The sequence below is a fragment of the Xiphophorus hellerii genome, chromosome 12 (assembly GCF_003331165.1).
Source record: "Xiphophorus hellerii strain 12219 chromosome 12, Xiphophorus_hellerii-4.1, whole genome shotgun sequence".
NCBI lineage: Eukaryota > Metazoa > Chordata > Actinopteri > Cyprinodontiformes > Poeciliidae > Xiphophorus > Xiphophorus hellerii.
In genome coordinates, this window is record NC_045683.1 from 1,034,856 (window position 1) to 1,054,267 (window position 19,412).

The following is a 19,412-nucleotide window of genomic DNA, read 5'->3' on the forward strand; positions in this document are numbered from 1 at the left end:
ATGAGGGAAGAAGGGAGCGGGAGATCGACAGGCGGATTGGCGCAGCGTCTGCTGTCAAGCGGGCGCTGTACCGGTCCGTCGTGGTGAAGAGAGAGCTGAGCCAAAAAGCGAAGCTCTCGATTTACCGGTCGATCTACGTTCCCACCCTCATCTATGGTCATGAGCTTTGGGTCATGACCGAAAGAACGAGATCGCGGATACAAGCGGCCGAAATGGGTTTTCTCCGTAGGGTGGCTGGACTCTCCCTTAGAGATAGGGTGAGAAGCTCAGTCATCCGGGAGGGACTCAGAGTAGAGCCGCTGCTCCTTCACATCGAGAGGAGCCAGTTGAGGTGGCTCGGGCATCTGGTCAGGATGCCTCCTGGACGCCTCCCTGGTGAGGTGTTCCGGGCACGTCCCACCGGGAGGAGGCCCCGGGGAAGACCCAGGACACGCTGGAGGGACTATGTCTCTCGGCTGGCCTGGGAACGCCTCGGGATTCCCCCGGAAGAGCTAGAAGAAGTGACCGGGGAGAGGGAAGTCTGGGCCTCCCTTCTGAAGCTGCTACCCCCGCGACCCGACCTCGGATAAGCGGAAGAAGATGGATGGATGGATGGATGGATGGATGGATGGATGGATGGATGGATGGATGGATGGATAACACAGAAATGTTTGATCTTTAACCAGGTTAGGACAGTTTTTTTTTTCTTGCATGTTGTGAAATAATAATTTGGTTTAAATTGCAGCATTAAGTTAAAACTCAATTCAAGGTTAATGAACTTTAAAAACAATATTTAGATAACTTGTCTCTTGTTAAATCAACTTCATGAACTTTAATTTCTGAGTTTAAACCAAAATAATTTTCTTGTTGACTTTAGTTGCATTTCATGGCAGCAGGTTGACTTTTTATTTTCAAGTTAAATGTTTTACAGTGTAGTCACAGTTTACTTTATTTATCCTAAAACATTGACAGCAGTTTTTCTTCCAGCTGCAGTAAATAAATCAAACCCTGACATGAAATCCCTTCATGTTCTGAACTTCATCCACATCAGACCTGCTGAGTCTGAGACTCTCAGCTTTTACCTGATCAAATCTGATCTGCAATGATTTCACTGATTATGACTTTAACATCAGGCTTTATGGAAGTAAATCCATGTTTTTAATGGTTATGAAAGCAGTAAAGCTTCCCATGTGTTTGATCTGAATCCTGTTCAGTTTTCTGATGAAGGAAATCTGTTTTCTGCAGGAATGAGGAAGAACATGCCAGTAACACCAGTTCAGGTATTTTACTGGAAACATCCTGCAGTGGAACTTCAGCAGAGGAGCAGAAACACTCGGTAACAACCTGGAGAAGAATTTACTTTACTAAACTGATGTTTTAATACAACTGATGTGAGTTTTAACTTCACTTTATTCCTGAGATTGAAGTCAAACATCAACTGGTGAGTCAAGAAAAAATGATTTTGTTTTTATTTAGTCAGAAAATACATGCAGGTTATTGAGAACAAAAACTGATGAGATTATGATTTATTTTATTTACATTTATTATTTAAATCCAAACTGTCATTTCCTTTGTTAAAATAGTTTCCAGTTATGAGAGTCACACCGACATACACAGCTCTAGAAAAACAACATAGAAGTTATCAGCTCTGTTACATTTTTACTGATTTATTCTTGTTAGAAGTTTTCTTTGTTGTTTTATGATTTAATTTTGTTTTTTATGAAATATTTGTCTTTCTGGTTTTGGATGCTGTTTATCTGGAAGATTTTTTTCTTCCTTTCAGGCAGAAATTATGAATCATAACCAGAAGTTGGTTTTACATTTATTAGAGAAGCTTCTGGAAAATAAAAACTATCAGTTATTTTATCAAACTGCAGCTTTTAAATGTTCATGAGTTCAGTTTACCTGATGATGCTGTTACACCTGAAGCTATAATAATAATAATAATAATAATAATAATAATAATAATAATAATAATAATGTTCCTCCTTCATCAGATTCCTTTGAGTAAAATATTTTTTATTAAATTGACTTAAATGCAAACCATCTAAACTAAACTCCTCCCTCATGATCACACAATGTGATTCAATCATTTAGCAGAAATAAACGTTTTTAATCAGAGTTTGATGTAAACATGTTGGATCTCTGAGTTTTTCTCCTCTTAGAATCTGAAACATAAATCTATGTTTCATTACAGCAGGAAACTTCAGGCATAAACTTTTTCTGTCATCTACCAGTAAATGTTGCTGAAAACAATATTTGGTTTCATTTCAGGTTGTAAAAACTGAAACTTCACTGAACTTGAATCTGTTTGAATCAATTCTGGACTTAAAACTTTGACAGATGAAAATCAACCAGCTGAACTGGATTGATGGAGAATCACAGAAACTGATAAAGTTTTTAGCTTCATTTAATTTTAATTTTATTTTTAGATGATTTAAAGCTGCTGACAGATTTTGTTTCTCATAAAGTTGAAGCTCTGCTTGTTTTTCTCTTCCTTAAACTTCCTGTTGTTCTGCTTTCTGAGCCAAACTGAGATTTAATCTTCATCTCTAAATATTCAGTCAAACGTCTTTCAGAGCCAACTGGTTCCTCCCAGCAGAACGCTGTGGTTGAATTGGTTGAACTGGTTGAACTGGTTGAACTGGGGATTTCTGCTCCCAGTCACTCAGTGGAAACTAAACTGGTCTCTGTGTTGTTGGTAAATGTTACAGTCAGACTGAAGACACATTAAATCTGATCAAACAGAAATAAACTCCATTAATTAGAACTTTAATCATCTATAAAATGTTATTTATATCCAGATTATGAAATAAATATTTTTAGTGACAGTAAATTTACAGTTATTCTCTGGCAGATTTAGGTTTAAATTAAATTATATTTAATGTGACCAACATGTTTCTTCTGACTGGAAGTAATATTAATGTTTTGGATCGGCCTAGTCCAAGTCCTGACTTGAATGTGACAGTGAGTTAAAGATTAGGGTGATGGTGAGGAGGCCTTCCAACCTCCCAGAGCTGCAGCTCATCAAAAAGATCAGAACCAGAGAAAACATGAAAAACGGTTTGATGGTTTTAATACCAAAATGATTTTATTGATTATTGAGAAGGTTATCAATAATTATTGTTGTTTTTACATCAAATGTAAATTAATTATTTCTGAATATCAAACTGTACAAACTTCATCCTTTCTTACTCTCCTCTGATAGGAAGCTGAGGTTCTGATCCAGGATCTGGTCCAGGTTCTGGTCCTGGTTCTGGTCCAGGTTCTGGTCCAGGTTCTGATCCAGGTTCTGGTCCAGGTTCTGGTCCAGGTTCTGGTCCATCATGGCTGCTGCAGAACCTGGTGAGTTTTAGTTAAATGCTGATTCATGTGTTTTTGCTCATAGAAACATTTTGTTTTCATGTTTCTGGTTTTTACTGTAATCAGATGAACTGATGAGGAACAGATTGTAAAATTTTCCCCATTTCAGGAAAATATTCAGTTTTTAAAGAAAAATGTTTGATATTTGATGTGTTTTAAACAGAGGAATATTAGATCAGTGGTTCTTCACCTTGTTTTAGGTACCAAACCCACCAGTTTCATATGCACATTCACCGAACCCTTTAGTGATAAATCAAATATGACTTTTTTTTCCAAATTCAAGACATAGGTTTTGGTTTTCTTTACTGATACACACAATGAACCGTGCATGAACATCACCTTCATCAAAGAACAAAACCAACAAAACTCACAACAAATTACATACCTGCAAATCAGTGTGACTGGATTAAAATATTAAGAAAGAAACCAAACGTACGACTACGACAGTCACCATGGTGACTGCTGAGCACATTAAAGTCTCCTCAGCACTGATTGGCCAATTAATGTAACTTGATCATCTGCAGCAAGTGATGGCCAATCGGGCGTGTCATCACAAATTTACATAATGAGTTGGGTGTGTCTTCACCTCCGTGGCGGAGGCTCCGCCCAACCCCTGACACCGACTCACCGACCCCCTGGGGTTCGACTGAACCCAGGTTCAGAACCACTGGATTAGAGGATTAGTTTCCATTCTGGCTTCAGGAAATCGGATCTTTGGACCGGTCCTCCTCTGTTCTGTGAAATTAATTTGACAGTTTGATCAGAAACAAACGTTTCATTCAGTCTCTGTATCAAAGTTCACATCAAACATGTTTCAATCCTGGATTATTTTCACATCAATGTTTCCTGGTTTTAGTTTTTTCTCTCCTGGTTTGTATCAGTTATTAAAACCGGTTCTGTTTCAGATCATGAGTTTAGTTCTTGTTTGGTTTCTCTGGAGAACTTTAGATGTTTGAACTATTTTTATTTTGTTGTATTTTTATTCTCTCAGTTTTGATAAAAAGTCTTTTTGTCTTTTCAGATCTGCAGCCTGTGAAACGAAGAAACAGCCTGGAACTTATTCCTCCTTCCAGTGAGTTTAACTGATTTACTCTGATGAGAAATAAAGATCAACATGATTCATCTTAAAATCCTGAAATACCACAAAAAATGAACTCAGACTATTTATTGAGAAGATCCAGTAATGTTTCTTTTCTGATGAAACAAACATTCATCATTTTAAACGTTATAATTTGGATCAAATTCTATTTTTTTCTCTAAAAGCCTGAAGTTTAAATTTCTATAAACTGTGTGGATCATGAGAAGATCATAAAATATTACTGGATCAATTAATGTAAAGTTTTCTTTCTCTGTGATCTGAATGTGTTTAACTGTTTTAATAGTTTTTATTTTATTTCCAGTGTCTGAGCTCAGAGTGGTTCTACTGGGAGGAAACTGGTCTCAGAGGAGTTCAGTGGGGAACTTCATACTGGGATGTAATGGATTCAACAAATCATTGAACACCTTTGAGAAGATTTCTGCTGAACTGGAAGAGAAACAAATATCAGTGATCAACAGTCCAGATGTTTCGTTCTCCAAAGCAGAAAAACTGACAGAGTTCATTAGAAAATGTGCTGAAGTCTCTGATCCTGGACCTCATGTCTTCCTGTTGGTTCTTCATCCTGAAAGTTTCACTAGAGGAGAGAAAGATAAGATCTGCAGAATCCTTCAAGACTTCAGTGATCGATCATTTGATCATTCATTGGTTCTGATCCTGAAGTCCAGACAGGAAGGTTCTATGATCGGTTCTCCTCTGAAGGATCTGATCAAAAAATGTAGATACAGAAATTTAAAGATGGAGGAAACTGAACATGAGCAGCTGCTGATTCACTTTGGTCAAATTGCAAGAGAAAATAATGAAAATCATGTGAGATATGAAGATTTTGTAGAAGCAGCAACGACTTTACCGTCAGACCATCAGACTCAGAAACGACCAGCATCCAGACTTGCTGCTGGTAAGAACAGGATTCAGTCTGATTATATAGCTCTACGTTCATTGTTTTAGAGACATTAAAATACATTTCTCACATCTGGACAAGAATTAATTTTGATCTAAATCTAAATGATTTAATTCTAGGAATTTATTTTTATAATTTAAAATGATGTTGAAATAATTGCTATTAAAAATTAAGAAACGTTTTGTCCATTTTCTGTCCTGAACTTAAAAAATCATTGTAAAAAGAGTTGGGTCTAATCTGTTTTTGAGGATCATATCTAGTTATTAAATCCAAAAGATTTAAAATTCAGTGAAATGATCAATTTAAAACGTTTTTATCTGAGATTCTCCAGGCTAAACTTCTTTTGTTTTTAATCTGAAAAAGTTCAGATAAATTTATTTAAAGGTCAGAACAGAAAACTGTCACATCAAACTTCCTGATTCTATGAATGATTATATTGGTTTGTAATAATTTTTGTCTGTTTTGTTGCAGTTAAACCCAAATCTAGAGGAGAGCAGATTCTGCCTCCTCTGAACCTGGTTCTGTTTGGTCCAAGTGAACCACTGAAGACGGCAGCAGCCAAGGTCATTCTAGGTCACCAGGATCTTCCTTCAGAGTGTGTTAGAAAGCAGGGAGAGGTGTTTGGACGTGGGGTTTCTCTGGTGGAGCTGCCTGCGCTGTATGGAAAAGCTGAGCAGGAAGTGATGGAGGAATCCTTCAGGTGTGTCTCCCTCTGTGATCCTGAGGGTGTCCACGCCTTCATCCTGGTCCTACCTGTGGGTCCCCTCACTGATGAAGACAAGGGAGAGTTACACACCATCCAGGACACATTCAGCTCTAGAGTCAACGACTTCACCATCATCCTCTTCACTACAGAGTTGGATCCTGAACATCCAGATGTTGATAAGTTTATAGAGAACAAGAACATCCAGGATCTCCTCCAGATCTGTGGAGGAAGATATTTTGTTCTGAACATCAGAGACAGACGGCAGATCAAAGACCTGATGGAGACGCTGGAGAAAAATGTTTCTGACAGAGAGAAAGATTCATCTTATACAACTAAAACATTATTATGGGGCCAAATGGAGGAAAAACTGCAGCTACAGAATAAACTGAAGAAGTTTGATTCAAAGACTGTGGCTACAGGTAAATATTATGTTTATGTAATTAAGACATAAAATACTTTTTCTCCAGTTTTCTATGAGTTCAGTTTTCTTTTTTTCTCTCTAACATTATTTTCACTAAGGAACAAGATGATGCCTATCTTCAGTTATTTATATTAACTTATTTCTCAGTTTGTGTTTATTTTTTTACAGTGTAATTTTATATTAACTTGTCTGAGACTCAGACAGAAAGTAGAAAACAACAGAATGTCTCAATGTTTCCTGTTTCTCTGACATCAGGAAACTCAGGACACAATGTGATGTGAAACAATCAGTTTTCTGACAGATAAAATATAGTTTCCTCTTTAAAGAAATTATTTTCAATCTAAGAAACTTCAGCAGGAATGACTGAACAAATCATAGGTTTTCATCATAGCTTTTCTTTCCAATCAGTTCACTGTGAGGATTATGTCTAATAATTTTCTATCATTTATTAACCTTCTTTATTTTAACACAGACCCTCAGCAGATCCCAGCAGCAGATTGTCTCCGGATCGTTCTGATCGGGAAAACTGGCGGCGGGAAAAGTTCCTCAGGAAACACCATCCTGGGCAGGAAACAGTTTGAAGCTAAAGCGTCTCAACAGTCGGTGACTAGAAACTGTCAGAAAGCCCAGACTGTGATCGCAGGTCGGCGGGTCGTCGTGGTCGACACTCCTGGTCTGTTTGACAACACTCTGACCGCCGACCAGGTGGACGAGGAGCTGCTGAAGTGCATCAGCCTGCTGGCCCCGGGGCCACACGTCTTCCTGCTGGTGCTGCAGGTCGGCAGATTCACAGAGGAAGAGAAACGGACTTTAAGGCAAATGAAGAAAGTTTTTGGTAAAAACTCAGAAGATTTTACCCTCATTCTGTTCACTGGAGGAGATAAACTGCAGTACGAGGAGAAAACAATAGAAGAATACATTAGAGAGGGACGTGATGAATCCTTTAGGAAGCTGGTCAACGACTGCGGACGAAGATTTCACGTTTTTAATAACTATGATACAAAGAACCGATCACAAACCAATGAACTGATCCAGAAGATCAATAACATGGTGAAGAAGAACGGAGGAAAATGTTTCACCAGCGAGATGCTGCAGGAGGCCGAAGCTGCCATCCAGAGAGAGGTGAAGAGGATCCTGGAGGAGAAAGAAGAAGAAATTCAGAAACTGAAGGAGGAACTTCAAAAGAAACACCAAGAAGAAAAAGAATCACTGAGAAGAAAAATGGAAGAACAGAGAGAAGAGATGGAGAAAGAGAGAAAACAGAGAGATGAACAATTTAAAGAGATGGAAAAAAACAACAGGAAGGAGAGAGAGCAGAAAAACAGAGAACAGAGAGAAAGAGAAGAGGAGGAGAAGAAAAGAAAAGAGGAGGAAGAACGACAACAACAACAATGGGGAAAAGAACGACAAGATTTAGAGAAAAAGATCAAACAGGAATCAGAAGAAAAGGAAACAATCGACAGAAAACTGGAAGAGATGAGAAAACAGATGGAGGAAAAACGAGACGCCTGGGAGAAGGAAAGAAAGGAGTGGTGGGAAAAACGACACCGAGAAGACGAAGAGAGACGAGAAGAACTGAAGAGATTTCAGGAGAAATACGAAAAAGAAAGAGAGAAATATGAAAACCAGAGGAGAGAAGATGAAAAGAGGAGGAGAGAACAGGAAGAGGAGAGGAAAGAATTAGAGAAAAAATATCAGAATCAACTGGAGGAAGTAAAGAGGAAGTTTGAAGACGAAGCCAGAAAACATGCAGAAGAATTTAATGAGTTCAAAGAAAAATACAAGAAAGATTTTTCTGCTCTGCTGCAAAAACATGAAGAGAAACGAGAGAAATGAAGGAAAAACAACAGAAAGAAATGAGAGAAAAACTGAAAGAGTGAAACGACTAAACAGGTCAAACATCAAGTTTATGATAAATGTGATTAAAATGAATGAATCATAGAAACAAAAAGTAAAAAATGTCAGAAAAACACAGAGTGAGGCATCACTACGTCCTGAAGATCTTTGGTTTCAGTAAAGTTGATCAAACTATTTTAGTTTCTTTAAATCTTTACATTTATTTTAATTAAAGTGAATTTTGTTTAAAGTATTGTAGTTTATTAGAAATCATTATTCAGTAATAAATTAATATTCCAACATTATTGCAGCAGAACCATCAGTTAGAAACAAACTTTGTTATAAAATTTTATATTTCTGTTTTTATTAATTTTCCTGCTGTCTTTAATAAGATATCAGGAATTATTTTGTTTTTTACATTTTTTTTATATTTTCTTTTTTATAAATGGAACCATTAATTCACAAACATTTCAACATGAAAGTCTGTAAATTTATTTGTATTTTTATTGTTTACTATTTTCCAACTGATGTATCAAAAATATAAAGTGAAATTATGAGTAACTTGTATAAAGTTGGGATTGTTTGGTTCTTATTAAAGTGACAAAATGTTCTTCATCTGATTATTTTTTATTCTTACAGGTAAAGTTTTGTCAGATTCATTTAATGGCTCTTATTTTATCACATTTCACAATAAAAAGTTTCTTTCTGAATAATTTAGTGATTATTTGTTGTAATTAATGAATCATAAATTTCCTCTGATGCTGCAGAAAACCTCGATTCTTCATGATGAACCATCTTGAGTCTGAAACTTAAAGTTTTACTGAATCTATTTTCTGGCTGTTTGATTTGAAACATGGATTTTATTTTAAATAAAGTTGGTATCAATGTTACTCATTGTGTCTTGATTGATTGATAATTGATTGATAATCTCTCTTCAGTGTTTGTTACACCATTAATAATCAATTACATATTTATGGAGAAATAAAAAATCTTTTATCGTTAATAAACCTCAGAGTTCAGGATGACTGAGCCTCTATGCTAATGCTTGTCTTAGCCCTGGTGGATCTTTACACTAGAAGTACTGGAGTTAGTCCATTGAGCATTTCTACCTATTCAGTCTAGAGATAGTCCAACTGACCTGAAGGATTTTATCTGGCAGGTGCTTTTGTTCTGTAAATAAGGCCATTACCTTATAAGTACCCTGGTAACGGCCTCAACGCATCTCACAGTTGCACAATTGTTCCTTAGACTTCGACTGACTTTGTTGTCATTTTGCATGCACAGGGTGTATACAGAACGAAATTTCGTTGCATACGGCTCAGGACAATGTTTGAGGTTCCAATGTTGTGAGTAAAATAAAATACAGTATAAAATATGAATATAAATATGAATATAAAATATAAAGTGCAGGACTGACAGTAAAATAGAAGTTATTTAGCTCTGTACATGTGCAAGGTATAAAGTGGAGACCAGTTTTTGAGTGCAGTCCAGTTAAGAGTTCAGCAGTCTGATGGCAAGTGGGAAAAAGCTGTTTCAGAACCAGGTGGACCTGCACCGGATGCTGCAGAACCTCTTTCCAGAGGGCAGCAGGGAGAACAGTCCATGGTGGGGGTGTGAGGGGTCACTGATGATGTTTCGGCCTCGGGACACGCATCCTGCATCGATGGTTGACCTGACACTTCGCCCTTTTGCCTGAGCTGGGTGTGGAAGGTTGTTGCCGAAGCAGTTTCTCCTTGTGTGCCTTCTTCTCACTCACATGAGAGTTACCGAACTCTTTTGCAAGCTCAACCAGGAAGTCCACCCGTCTCTCCTGCACCCCAATGCATGCCTGATAAATGTTTCCATGTTTGCCAGGTTTGCTGACCCGCTGTCGCATAGTGATGGAACCTTGGTCACCCCCCACAAGATTATGACTGAAATAAATGCCATTAGTTCTTGTGAACTAAATAGGTGAAGCAGTCACCTATTTATCCTCCACAGCACAAAAGGCTGCATGCAAATTTGCATGTGCAAAGTCTCCCAGATCTCTTTTGCTTACACTTTTTGCATGATTTTTTTGAGGTGGATCAACACAATTAATTTGGTTAGTTTATTTCTAAACTGTCATTTTAAACCCTCTTAGCTTTATTTAAAAGAAAAACATTACTAATTTCTTTTAGAAAAACCTTTGCATATTTTTTGAAACAGATTGTATGTTTTGCAAACTCTATGTACATTTGGCAAAATGACCTGGATAATGCAGCACAACATCATGGATCAGCTGCAAAAGGTCACATCTCTCCAAAAACACTTCATGTATGCTTCAAAACTAACTAAACTGTAGGTATCATAGATACCATCATAGATCGCACCCACCCCCAACATGGACTATTCACACTCCCACCTTGTGACGGTCAATGGCCACATGTACAATAGAACAATAGAAGAATGGATGAATGGAAGCTAATTTGAGCCATCAGAGTCGTCAGTTTGGACTCAGGGTCTTTTGGCTCTGTTTCAGTAAGTCTGGGGAGAAATCAAAAACCTAGCACTCCTAGGAATCCCAGGTTAGTTCTGGATCAGCAGCAGGTTTTTATCTTCTCAGGTTTGAAGATTTACCTTCATTTGTTCAGGAGAGAAAAAAACACCAGAGAGACGGAGGAGGAAAAAACTGAGTTAAAAGTTTGAACAAGTTTAGAGTTCAGAGCAAAGCAGCAACAATCTGAAAAACTTCTGTTAACATTTTTGTTACTGATGCAGGAAAACGTATCCATGTCTTTGTCTCTTCCTGACTTGATCACCGTAATATTCTGATCAGGATTCCTAAGACGAACTAAGAAAAATGACAGTTTGTTAGAAATATTTAGTATGTTATCTTATGTTCACTGTATTTGATGTGTGAAGTTGTTGTTCTGTTCTCCAATTGTTCTGAGTTGTTCAGTTCCTGTCTTGCAGTTGCAGGAGGAAGAAAACAGAAACTGAACTTACCTGTCAGCTTGTAGGTGTGGCGTGTCTGCAGTCAAGATAACAGAAGAGATAACTGAAGAAATAACAAAGCAATGTAACTGACTTGAGATAAGAAAAATGATCTATGTAACTAGGGATCGCCTCTAAGGACATTAAAAGGGAGAATATGGCAGAATGTGCCAGAGCAGCAAGAAATTATAACAAAAGCACATTTCTGTCTGTCTGTCTGTCCTTGCAAGTAAAATTGAATTCACTTGTCTCTTTTTCCTTTGTCTATGTTTGTGTCAAGGTGTTTAGGTTATTTGAACCTGACATGATTCTACCAGGATCTCCTTTTGTCCCAGTTGTTCATGATCTCCTATAAATAACTGGAGTTTAAATTACAGGAGTTTTGCAGTTTGGAGGTGGGCGGGATCAGCAGCTGCTTTACTCAGCTCTGACCAATAGGAATCCGTCTTTAAGCCCCGCCCAGGAAGTTCCTGTTCTCTGAAATCAAAACTTTGAATTCAACTAAAAACAGGGAAAATTCAGACCAAATATTTTTAACATGCATAAATAAAAGTTTAGAAATAACTATTTCACTCAGTGATAAAAAGTTTCTGATTTAAATAAAAAAATTATTTCTACACAAAACTTTTATTTCAAAAATAAAATATTTCACTACAATTAATTTTTTTATTGAACTTTTTTGCAGAGCCAAATTATTCAATCCTCCCACAGATATGAATAAGCAGTAAAAGTTACTTTATGCTATTTATGAAATAATTTGACAGTTTAACCTTCAGACCTGAACAGAAGCAGGTTTGGGTTTAGAAGCTGCAGAACTTTATGGACTTTATGGTTTTTCTACGTTTCCATGTCAGAATCTGCAGGAATAAATGAGATGATGATAAAATAATATTTCTAGCAGAAATACTGTAAACCAAATATTAATTATCAGCAGAGATTTGATCTGTTCTGCCCTCTGAGGGAATTACAATATAATTATTAATATATTTTTACTTATATAACAAAAATCAGCTCAAGACAACAATATAAAATATTAAAATAGCAGCTGAAGATTTACAGTAAAGGAAAGTTATTAAACCCAGAAACATTTTTATCCAGTTGTTATTCATTTAAATTGGTTTTGATTTGCATAACATCTTTACCCATGAAAATTAGCAAATAAATATTTTCTGTGGTTTTGAACTAAACAGAATTTGTTAATTTTATTTCTGAAACAACGAAAAACATAAAAATTTTACACAGAAGAAAATTAAACTTTCAGAAAAAGACAAACTGAACTCTGATCATATTTAAAATGTTTTCCACATTTAAGACCTAAAACAAACAAACACTAAATGACAGGAAATAAATATTAATTTTATCATTAGTGAGTCTAGAATATATGGATTATGTCTCATCATTTGATCAAATATGTTTAACAGCAGTAAGAATTTTACCTTTAAATTCAGATTTTCTTTATTTGTTCCTGTTGATAAAATCCTGAAGCTTCATTCAGATAAAAGCAGCTGAGAAAAGAAACTGAGATGTTTTTATTGATCCTGATCAGTGATCACATGATTATCTATTGATCCTGATCAGTGATCAGATGATTATCTATTGATCCTCATCAGTGATCAGATGATTATCTATTGATCCTGATCAGTGATCAGATGATTATCTATTGATCCTGATCAGTGATCACATGATTATCTATTGATCCTGATCAGTGATCACATGATTATCTATTGATCCTGATCAGTGATCACATGATTATCTATTGATCCTGATCGGTGATCACATGATTAATCTATTGATCCTGATCAGTGATCAGACGGTTCATCTGTTTCTGATCGGAACAAAATATCAACTCATGAAGATACAAATGAAACTGAAACAGGAGCTGCTGCAGTTAAATTAATTAAACAGACGGTTTAATAAACACGATTCATGATAATAAATTATTTGGGTTTATTAAATTCAGTGTTTTCATTTCAGGAGTTAAATTTACAATAATATGTCAGAAATAATAAAAGATACAGATAAAAGGTTTTACAGCTCAAAATTATTTTTTTACAATTGAAGATTTTTCAATATTAAAAGTTTCATCAGTGGAAAAACAAAAAAGTTTCTCCAGAGCTATGAAGATAAATAGCCTGGAAATTTCAGAAATTAGTAACAAAAATTTAATTTTGGTTTCTAATTGAGGATAAACCCAGAAAAAAAAGACATTTTAGTTTGAAACTAATTGTTTTTGAATTAATTCATGTTTAAATTTTTCTGTAAAACCGTCAGAGACTCTAAACACATCAGGATTTCTGCTACAAGTTGATCCAAAGCTGCTAAATAAACATATTCATCATAAAACACATTATTATACTGAGAGTTCAGGTTTTCAGCAGTGATGTCGGTCATTTAAATTTAATATTAGAGTAAACACACCGACCCTCAGTCTATACAGAAATGGTTTTTAATGTTTCTGATGAATAAAGTCAGACTCTACCAACCCCATCAGACCACAGCGCCCTCTAGAGGCTTCCTGCAGCTGGATATGGAAAGATCTCTGCAGTTCCCAAAAGTTTAATTAAAAATGTTTAACCCATTGATTTTGTTCAACATGTTTCTGTCCAGATCCGTTCAGACGGGTGGAGCAGGTGGTGTAATCATCACCCAGCCGATGGAGGTTAGAAACATTTACGGTGAACGACGCCCGGACCGGATTCATCGTATTCCTGTTTGCTGATCCACATCTGCTGGAAGGAGGAGAGCGAGGCCAGAACGGAGCCGCCGTTCCAGACGGAGAACTGCCTCTCAGCGGGGGCGAAGATCTGGACACAGGCAACATGAAGAAACAACGGCATAGTCAAAGTATCTGATCAGTGGTTGATAAAATGAAGGATCTGAACCTGGATCTTCACGGTCGGCGGGGCGAGATGAGAGATTTCCTTCTTCATGCGATCAGAGATCCCAGAGAACAAGGTGGAGCCTCCAGACAGCAGGATGGTGGAGAAAAGGTCTTTACGAACATCCACCTCACACTTCATGATGCTGCTGTGGATGGTTTCATGAACTCCAGCTGCCTCCATTTCTAAAAACCACAATGATTTCAGTCAGAGTCTTTAACCAGGAGAAGAAGATACTAAAACCCTTCAGAGTTCAGAGAGACAGCAGACTGAAGGAGGAACAGGAAACGAGGAGAGACGGGTCACTGACTCCGTCTGATTCATTCACTGATTTCTGTCTCTGCCAGGTTTCTGCAGGTCGTGTGTTTGGTTCCTCAGTTGATGGTAAATCTGTTACAAACCGATGAGTTCAGGCTTGAAGAGCGCCTCTGGACAGCGGATCCGCTCTGCGCCGATGGAAATGTCTCGTCCATCAGGAAGCTTGTAGGTTTTGTCCAGGGAGGAGGAAGAAGCCGCCGTCTTCACCTCCTGGTCGAAGTCCAGAGCCACGAAGCAGAGCTTCTCCTTCATACCATTTACCATCTCACGCTGACCTGAAACGTTACGCAGAACCATCAGCGTGAATATCCTCCTGTCCAGTCAGAGGATCAGCTGAAGGTTTAACAAACCGGCGGAGCTGAAGCTGAATCCTCTGCTGGTCAGGAGCTTCACCAGGTAATCCGTCAGGTCCGCTCCACCCAGGTTCAGGCGCAGGACGGCCTGAGGCAGAGCGTAGCCTTCATAAACCGGAACGGCATGACTGCAGCCGTCACCGGACTCCATCACCGTCCCTTCAGGATGAAAACATGATCAGAAACCTGGAATGACAGGAAGTTAAATCCAGCAGAGTTCGTCCACCTGTGGTCCGACCAGAGGAGTACATGGACAGGACCGGCTGCATGGCCACGTACATGGCAGGACAGCCGAAGGCCTCGAACATGACCTGACCAGACCAAAGGTCATCTGCTGTTAGAGGAGGTCTGAATCTGACGTGTGACTTCAGGGTGAATTGAACCCGTCAGACCGGACTCACCTGTGTCATCTTCTCCTTGTTTGGTTTGGGGTTGAGCGGCGCCTCGGTCAGCAGGACCGGATGATTCGCAGGATCAACGTGAAGCTCGTTGTAGAAGGTGTGATGCCAGATCTGCAAACACAACAGAGAAACTCAGAGAGGCTGAGTTTCTGATACAGATGAGAGGAAATCTTTGTCGATGTTCTGCTAATGTTAAAAAACACAGTTTTTTAAATTAAAATCATGTGTGAATAATCTTATTCACATGATTAGTCCATAAAAATTACATGAGATATATCCATAATGAGGCGCTCATCGTCTGTCAGCCAATCAGAAGAGACGTTCAGGCTTTGGAGCAACAAGCCCCGCCTACCTGGGAGCGGCTACATATTTTGGGTTGTGATTTTACTGATTAGTTATTTATTCAACATGTTGGAATGAACTTTTTCTGAACTGTGAAGCAGTGAGAGTTCTGGTGGAGCCACTGACTGGAAAACAAAACCATCTTCCTCCAACCACTTCCTGTCGTCTTCTTCATGGTTTCCATCAGTAGTAACAGCTGGCTGCTGATCATGTGACTCGTCTGATGCTGAAAGTTTTACCGTTGCAGTTTTTGGAAAAACATTGATTTCAATATGGCTGAAAAAAGCAGCTCTTCCTTCTGCAAAACCGATTTATTGAAAAACTTTAGTTTTCCAAAATTGTTGTGTTTTTATTAAGCAACTTTATTTTTCTAATTTCAGTTTGGTCAATTTCATGGTGAATGGAGACTCAGTGAAGAGTCAGCCAGAAACTAAAACAGCTTCAGTTTCCATCAAACCCATCAGGTTTTAACCAGATGTTGGACAGAAACGATCCTGGATCAGTCAGAATGGAAACCAGTTTCTCTCCTCACCTTCTCCATGTCGTCCCAGTTGACGACGACGCCGCGTTCGATGGGATTCTTCAGGGTCAGCAGATCTCTGTGACTCAGAGCTTCAGCTCCTATAAATCTGTCCTTCTGTCCTCCAGCCACCGCCACGCCCTGCAGACAGACACCGTCACCTTCCCGCCGCCTCTCCTTCAGTCCTGAGATGCCGAGTTGACCTCTGACCTGGTGCGTGGGGCGACCAACCACTGACGGAAACACGGCGCAGGGAGCATCGTCTCCAGAAAAACCAGCTTTGGTAAAACCGGAGCCGTTGTCAATGACGACAGGAGCGACTTGTTTCTCCATTTCTGAAACCAAACATTGACATTAATGTTGCTTTTAGTTTCCTTCCTAATTTAATAAAAACAAAGAAATGAAGGATTTGAACCCTGACATTTATCACATCCTTAAAAAACATAATTAATCTGATATAATTATGTTAAAACAGAACATTTGGCCATAAAGGAAGCATCTGTTCTCATATTATAGACTCTAAACTGATGCAGTAAAAGTCTAAAATAGTTTTAGGATCCATGAAAAAGTAGAAAAGTGAAGCATCAATAATTATTATAAAGATAATCAGTAAACAGGAAAACAATGGAGAAACTGAAAGGAAAGAAATAAAGATCCAAAAACAGGTCAAATAAAGATCTTACCTGTAATCAGGTAAAAGTTGCTCAACTTCAACATTAAGCAAAAGTCAAATTTTATTGTCCAACAAATGAAGAAAGAATGAAAAGTATTTGGTAACTTGAGTCAGAATAAGGTTAAAGTTCTTAAAAATACTGGTATTAATATATATATATATATATATATATATATATATATATATATATATATATATATATATATATATATATATATATATATGTGTGTGTGTACATATGTATAAAGCAGAGGTGTGACCAAGTCACTGTGTTGCAAGTCTCAAGTAAGTCTCAAGTCTTTGTCCTCAAGTCCGAGTCAAGTCTCAAGTAAAGACAGGCAAAAGTCGAGTCAAGTCTCAAGTCAGGAACCTTTAATTTCAAGTCATTTCGAGTCGTTTTTATTTTATTTTTTTTTTATAATTTGCAATTATACAAAAAATTCAAATAATAGACCATTTGTTCGTTTTAAAATATGTATTTATCTCAAATGATAGAACATGTGTAGCTGAACACAAAGTATAAAAAACATTTTTAAATTGGACCACTTTATTGTCCAGTTCTGTTAAACTTGATATTCAATAAAAAAAAGACGAAAATGCTGACATTTCCACAGCACAATACAAAGAACCATAACAGCAGTTTTTTCCTCTTTTCTCTGACCTGTCAAAACAATATATTGTCAATATAATTTCCCAACGTAGATGTCTTCAAATACACCAACCATCCTTAGATGATACTAGACCCGGCTCATCATCATGATGGGACAGAGAGACTCTGTTCCCTGTGTTCAGGTCCAGAATCTGCTTTCTGTTCCGGAGCCCCGCTCACTATCCACCGGCTTCCTGAGCTAACACGGTGCACATTATTTGTGGAGGCATTTGAAGGACCGGATTTATGGTAAATCATCACCAATTTAACCCGGAGTACACATGCTAACACGAAGTTAGCTAAAGTCAACTATCTTACAGCAAAAGAAAAGTGCCACCTACCGATCTTTGTGAAGCTTCAAATGCCGGACAAAGTTGGACGTCGTGGCATCTCCATCCGATATTCTCTTCTTGCATGTTTTACAAGTTGCAGTTCGTTTTTTAGTCGAAAGTTCATAACCTACGTAGCCAAAAGAAATTACTCGCGGAAGCATATTCGAGCGGTTATTTTGTATTTCGTTCCCTGAGCTCTGTAGCTTTGCCGCGTTTTTTTAAACGTCCAAATCCTGTTAATTTGATTGGTTGTGCTGCAGCTACGTACACATACATACATAAGGAGAGAGGAAAACCATAGTGACGGTCTGCGCATATTGATACGGAATGAGTGAAATTAATTAATGACGCCACTTTATAAATAATGTGTTTTAAATTTTAAGACTTTGAGTAAAAAATATCAAGTCTTTTCAAGTAAACAGCTTCAAGTCGAGTCAAGTCCCAAGTCAATGGCATGAAAGTCAAAGTCAAGTCCGAGTCTTTGAGCATTTTTTCAAGTCAAGTCTCAAGTCGTGATTTTAACGACTCGAGTCTGACTCGAGTCCAAGTCATGTGACTCGAGTCCCCACCTCTGGTATAAAGTGCATATCTAGAAAACAACGTAGTAACAACAAAGCTGGTGTATAAACAAGATGCCTCACTCTAACACATTTATAGGTTTTTCTGTATCACAACATTTTTCAACATGTTTTTTCTTCATTAATGATTTTAATCTCAGTGGTTAGAAGATCCAGACATTTTACTAGGACTAGTGATACTTCATAGTAATGTTACTCTAGTAAAAGTAACATGTATAGTTCTGTAGAGTACTTTTCCCCAAATAGTTACTTATTTAAATGTAACTAAATAGTTTTATGATGAAATGAATCATCAGGTTTCGGTCCAAAGGTACCAAGTCCAGTTATAAAGACCAGCTTTAATCAAGATTTAATTAAAACAAGATTAGTTCAGTTTTTAAATGAGCTTAATAAGAAAAATGAGTTAATGAGGAAATTCTCCCCATAATCTGGGCTGGGGTCAGACCGGTTCTGCTGGGTCCAGTCCTCAGATATCAGCCAGAACCAGAATCCATCTTAGTCCATCAGCCAGAACAAAAATCATTTCTCCTCATATCAGGGTGTTAGAGACAGAAATGACTGTTTGACCTAAACTAAACCAACATGTATTTAATTTAATTATTTTCCATTTAGAAAAACAAACCAGACACATTCTGACACTTACCTGCTCCAGGTGAGCTGCTGCTTAACTTCCGGTAGGTGAGCCGATAAGAAATGAACTTTGTTCAGTTTTGAAGTTTTCTGGACTCAGCAGCCTGCCACCTGCTGGTCAGTGTCTGTAACTGCATCCAGAGTCCAACAAACTACAGGGAAAATAAAAATAAATGATCTGAATTAATAAATAATTGTTATTGAAATATGCTGAGTCATTCATAATGAACTTTTTATGCTGCAGTAAATCTGTGGAGTTCAGTGAGAAAAACTGATTATTTTCTGACTAAAGCAGAGAAAGAAACTCGCTGCATCCTGCAGACCTTCAACCTCAACATGAAGATATTTCTAGTATGATGCAAACTGGCCACCAGGGGGCGTCACGGAGCGAACAGACTTACTGCAGAGAAACAGGTGAGCTGCTCACCTGTTCATTCTGTATCTGTTGGAGGAGATGAAGGGCGAGTCTGTTTGATGGGC

The 19,412-nt window shown here is 37.8% G+C and overlaps 2 protein-coding genes across 2 annotated transcripts; one reads left to right on the plus strand and one right to left on the minus strand.

Annotated features, from left to right (window-relative positions):
- The first annotated feature begins 1,254 nt into the window (after positions 1-1,254).
- Positions 1,255-9,192, plus strand: LOC116729971 (GTPase IMAP family member 8-like). The gene is made up of 7 exons (XM_032578889.1): positions 1,255-1,420; positions 3,188-3,196; positions 3,245-3,324; positions 4,364-4,414; positions 4,743-5,336; positions 5,811-6,464; positions 6,939-9,192. Exons 3-7 carry the CDS (start codon positions 3,306-3,308, stop codon positions 8,300-8,302), a joined length of 2,682 nt encoding a protein of 893 aa, XP_032434780.1. The 5' UTR covers positions 1,255-1,420; positions 3,188-3,196; positions 3,245-3,305; the 3' UTR covers positions 8,303-9,192.
- Positions 9,193-13,180: 3,988 nt separating this feature from the next.
- On the minus strand, positions 13,181-19,052 carry LOC116730198 (actin-5-like). Its single transcript, XM_032579223.1, has 9 exons — positions 18,946-19,052; positions 16,281-16,405; positions 16,083-16,211; positions 15,209-15,319; positions 15,034-15,118; positions 14,805-14,966; positions 14,538-14,729; positions 14,140-14,321; positions 13,181-14,061 (listed from the first exon to the last, which is right to left on the minus strand). Exons 2-9 carry the CDS (start codon positions 16,401-16,403, stop codon positions 13,918-13,920), a joined length of 1,128 nt encoding a protein of 375 aa, XP_032435114.1. The 5' UTR covers positions 16,404-16,405; positions 18,946-19,052; the 3' UTR covers positions 13,181-13,917.
- Between the last annotated feature and the right edge of the window lie 360 nt (positions 19,053-19,412).

Coding starts and splice junctions, on each gene's coding strand:
- LOC116729971 (XM_032578889.1), top strand. Junction 4,415..4,742: donor GGAACTTATTCCTCCTTCCA/GTGAGTTTAACT, acceptor TTTTATTTCCAG/TGTCTGAGCTCAGAGTGGTT. Junction 6,465..6,938: donor TTCAAAGACTGTGGCTACAG/GTAAATATTATG, acceptor ATTTTAACACAG/ACCCTCAGCAGATCCCAGCA.
- LOC116730198 (XM_032579223.1), bottom strand. CDS start 16,403: ATGGAGAAACAAGTCGCTCCTGTCGTCATTGACAACGGCTCCGGTTTT. Junction 15,320..16,082: donor ACTGGGACGACATGGAGAAG/GTGAGGAGAGAA, acceptor TTGTGTTTGCAG/ATCTGGCATCACACCTTCTA. Junction 14,322..14,537: donor CTTCAAGCCTGAACTCATCG/GTTTGTAACAGA, acceptor TGTGGTTTTTAG/AAATGGAGGCAGCTGGAGTT.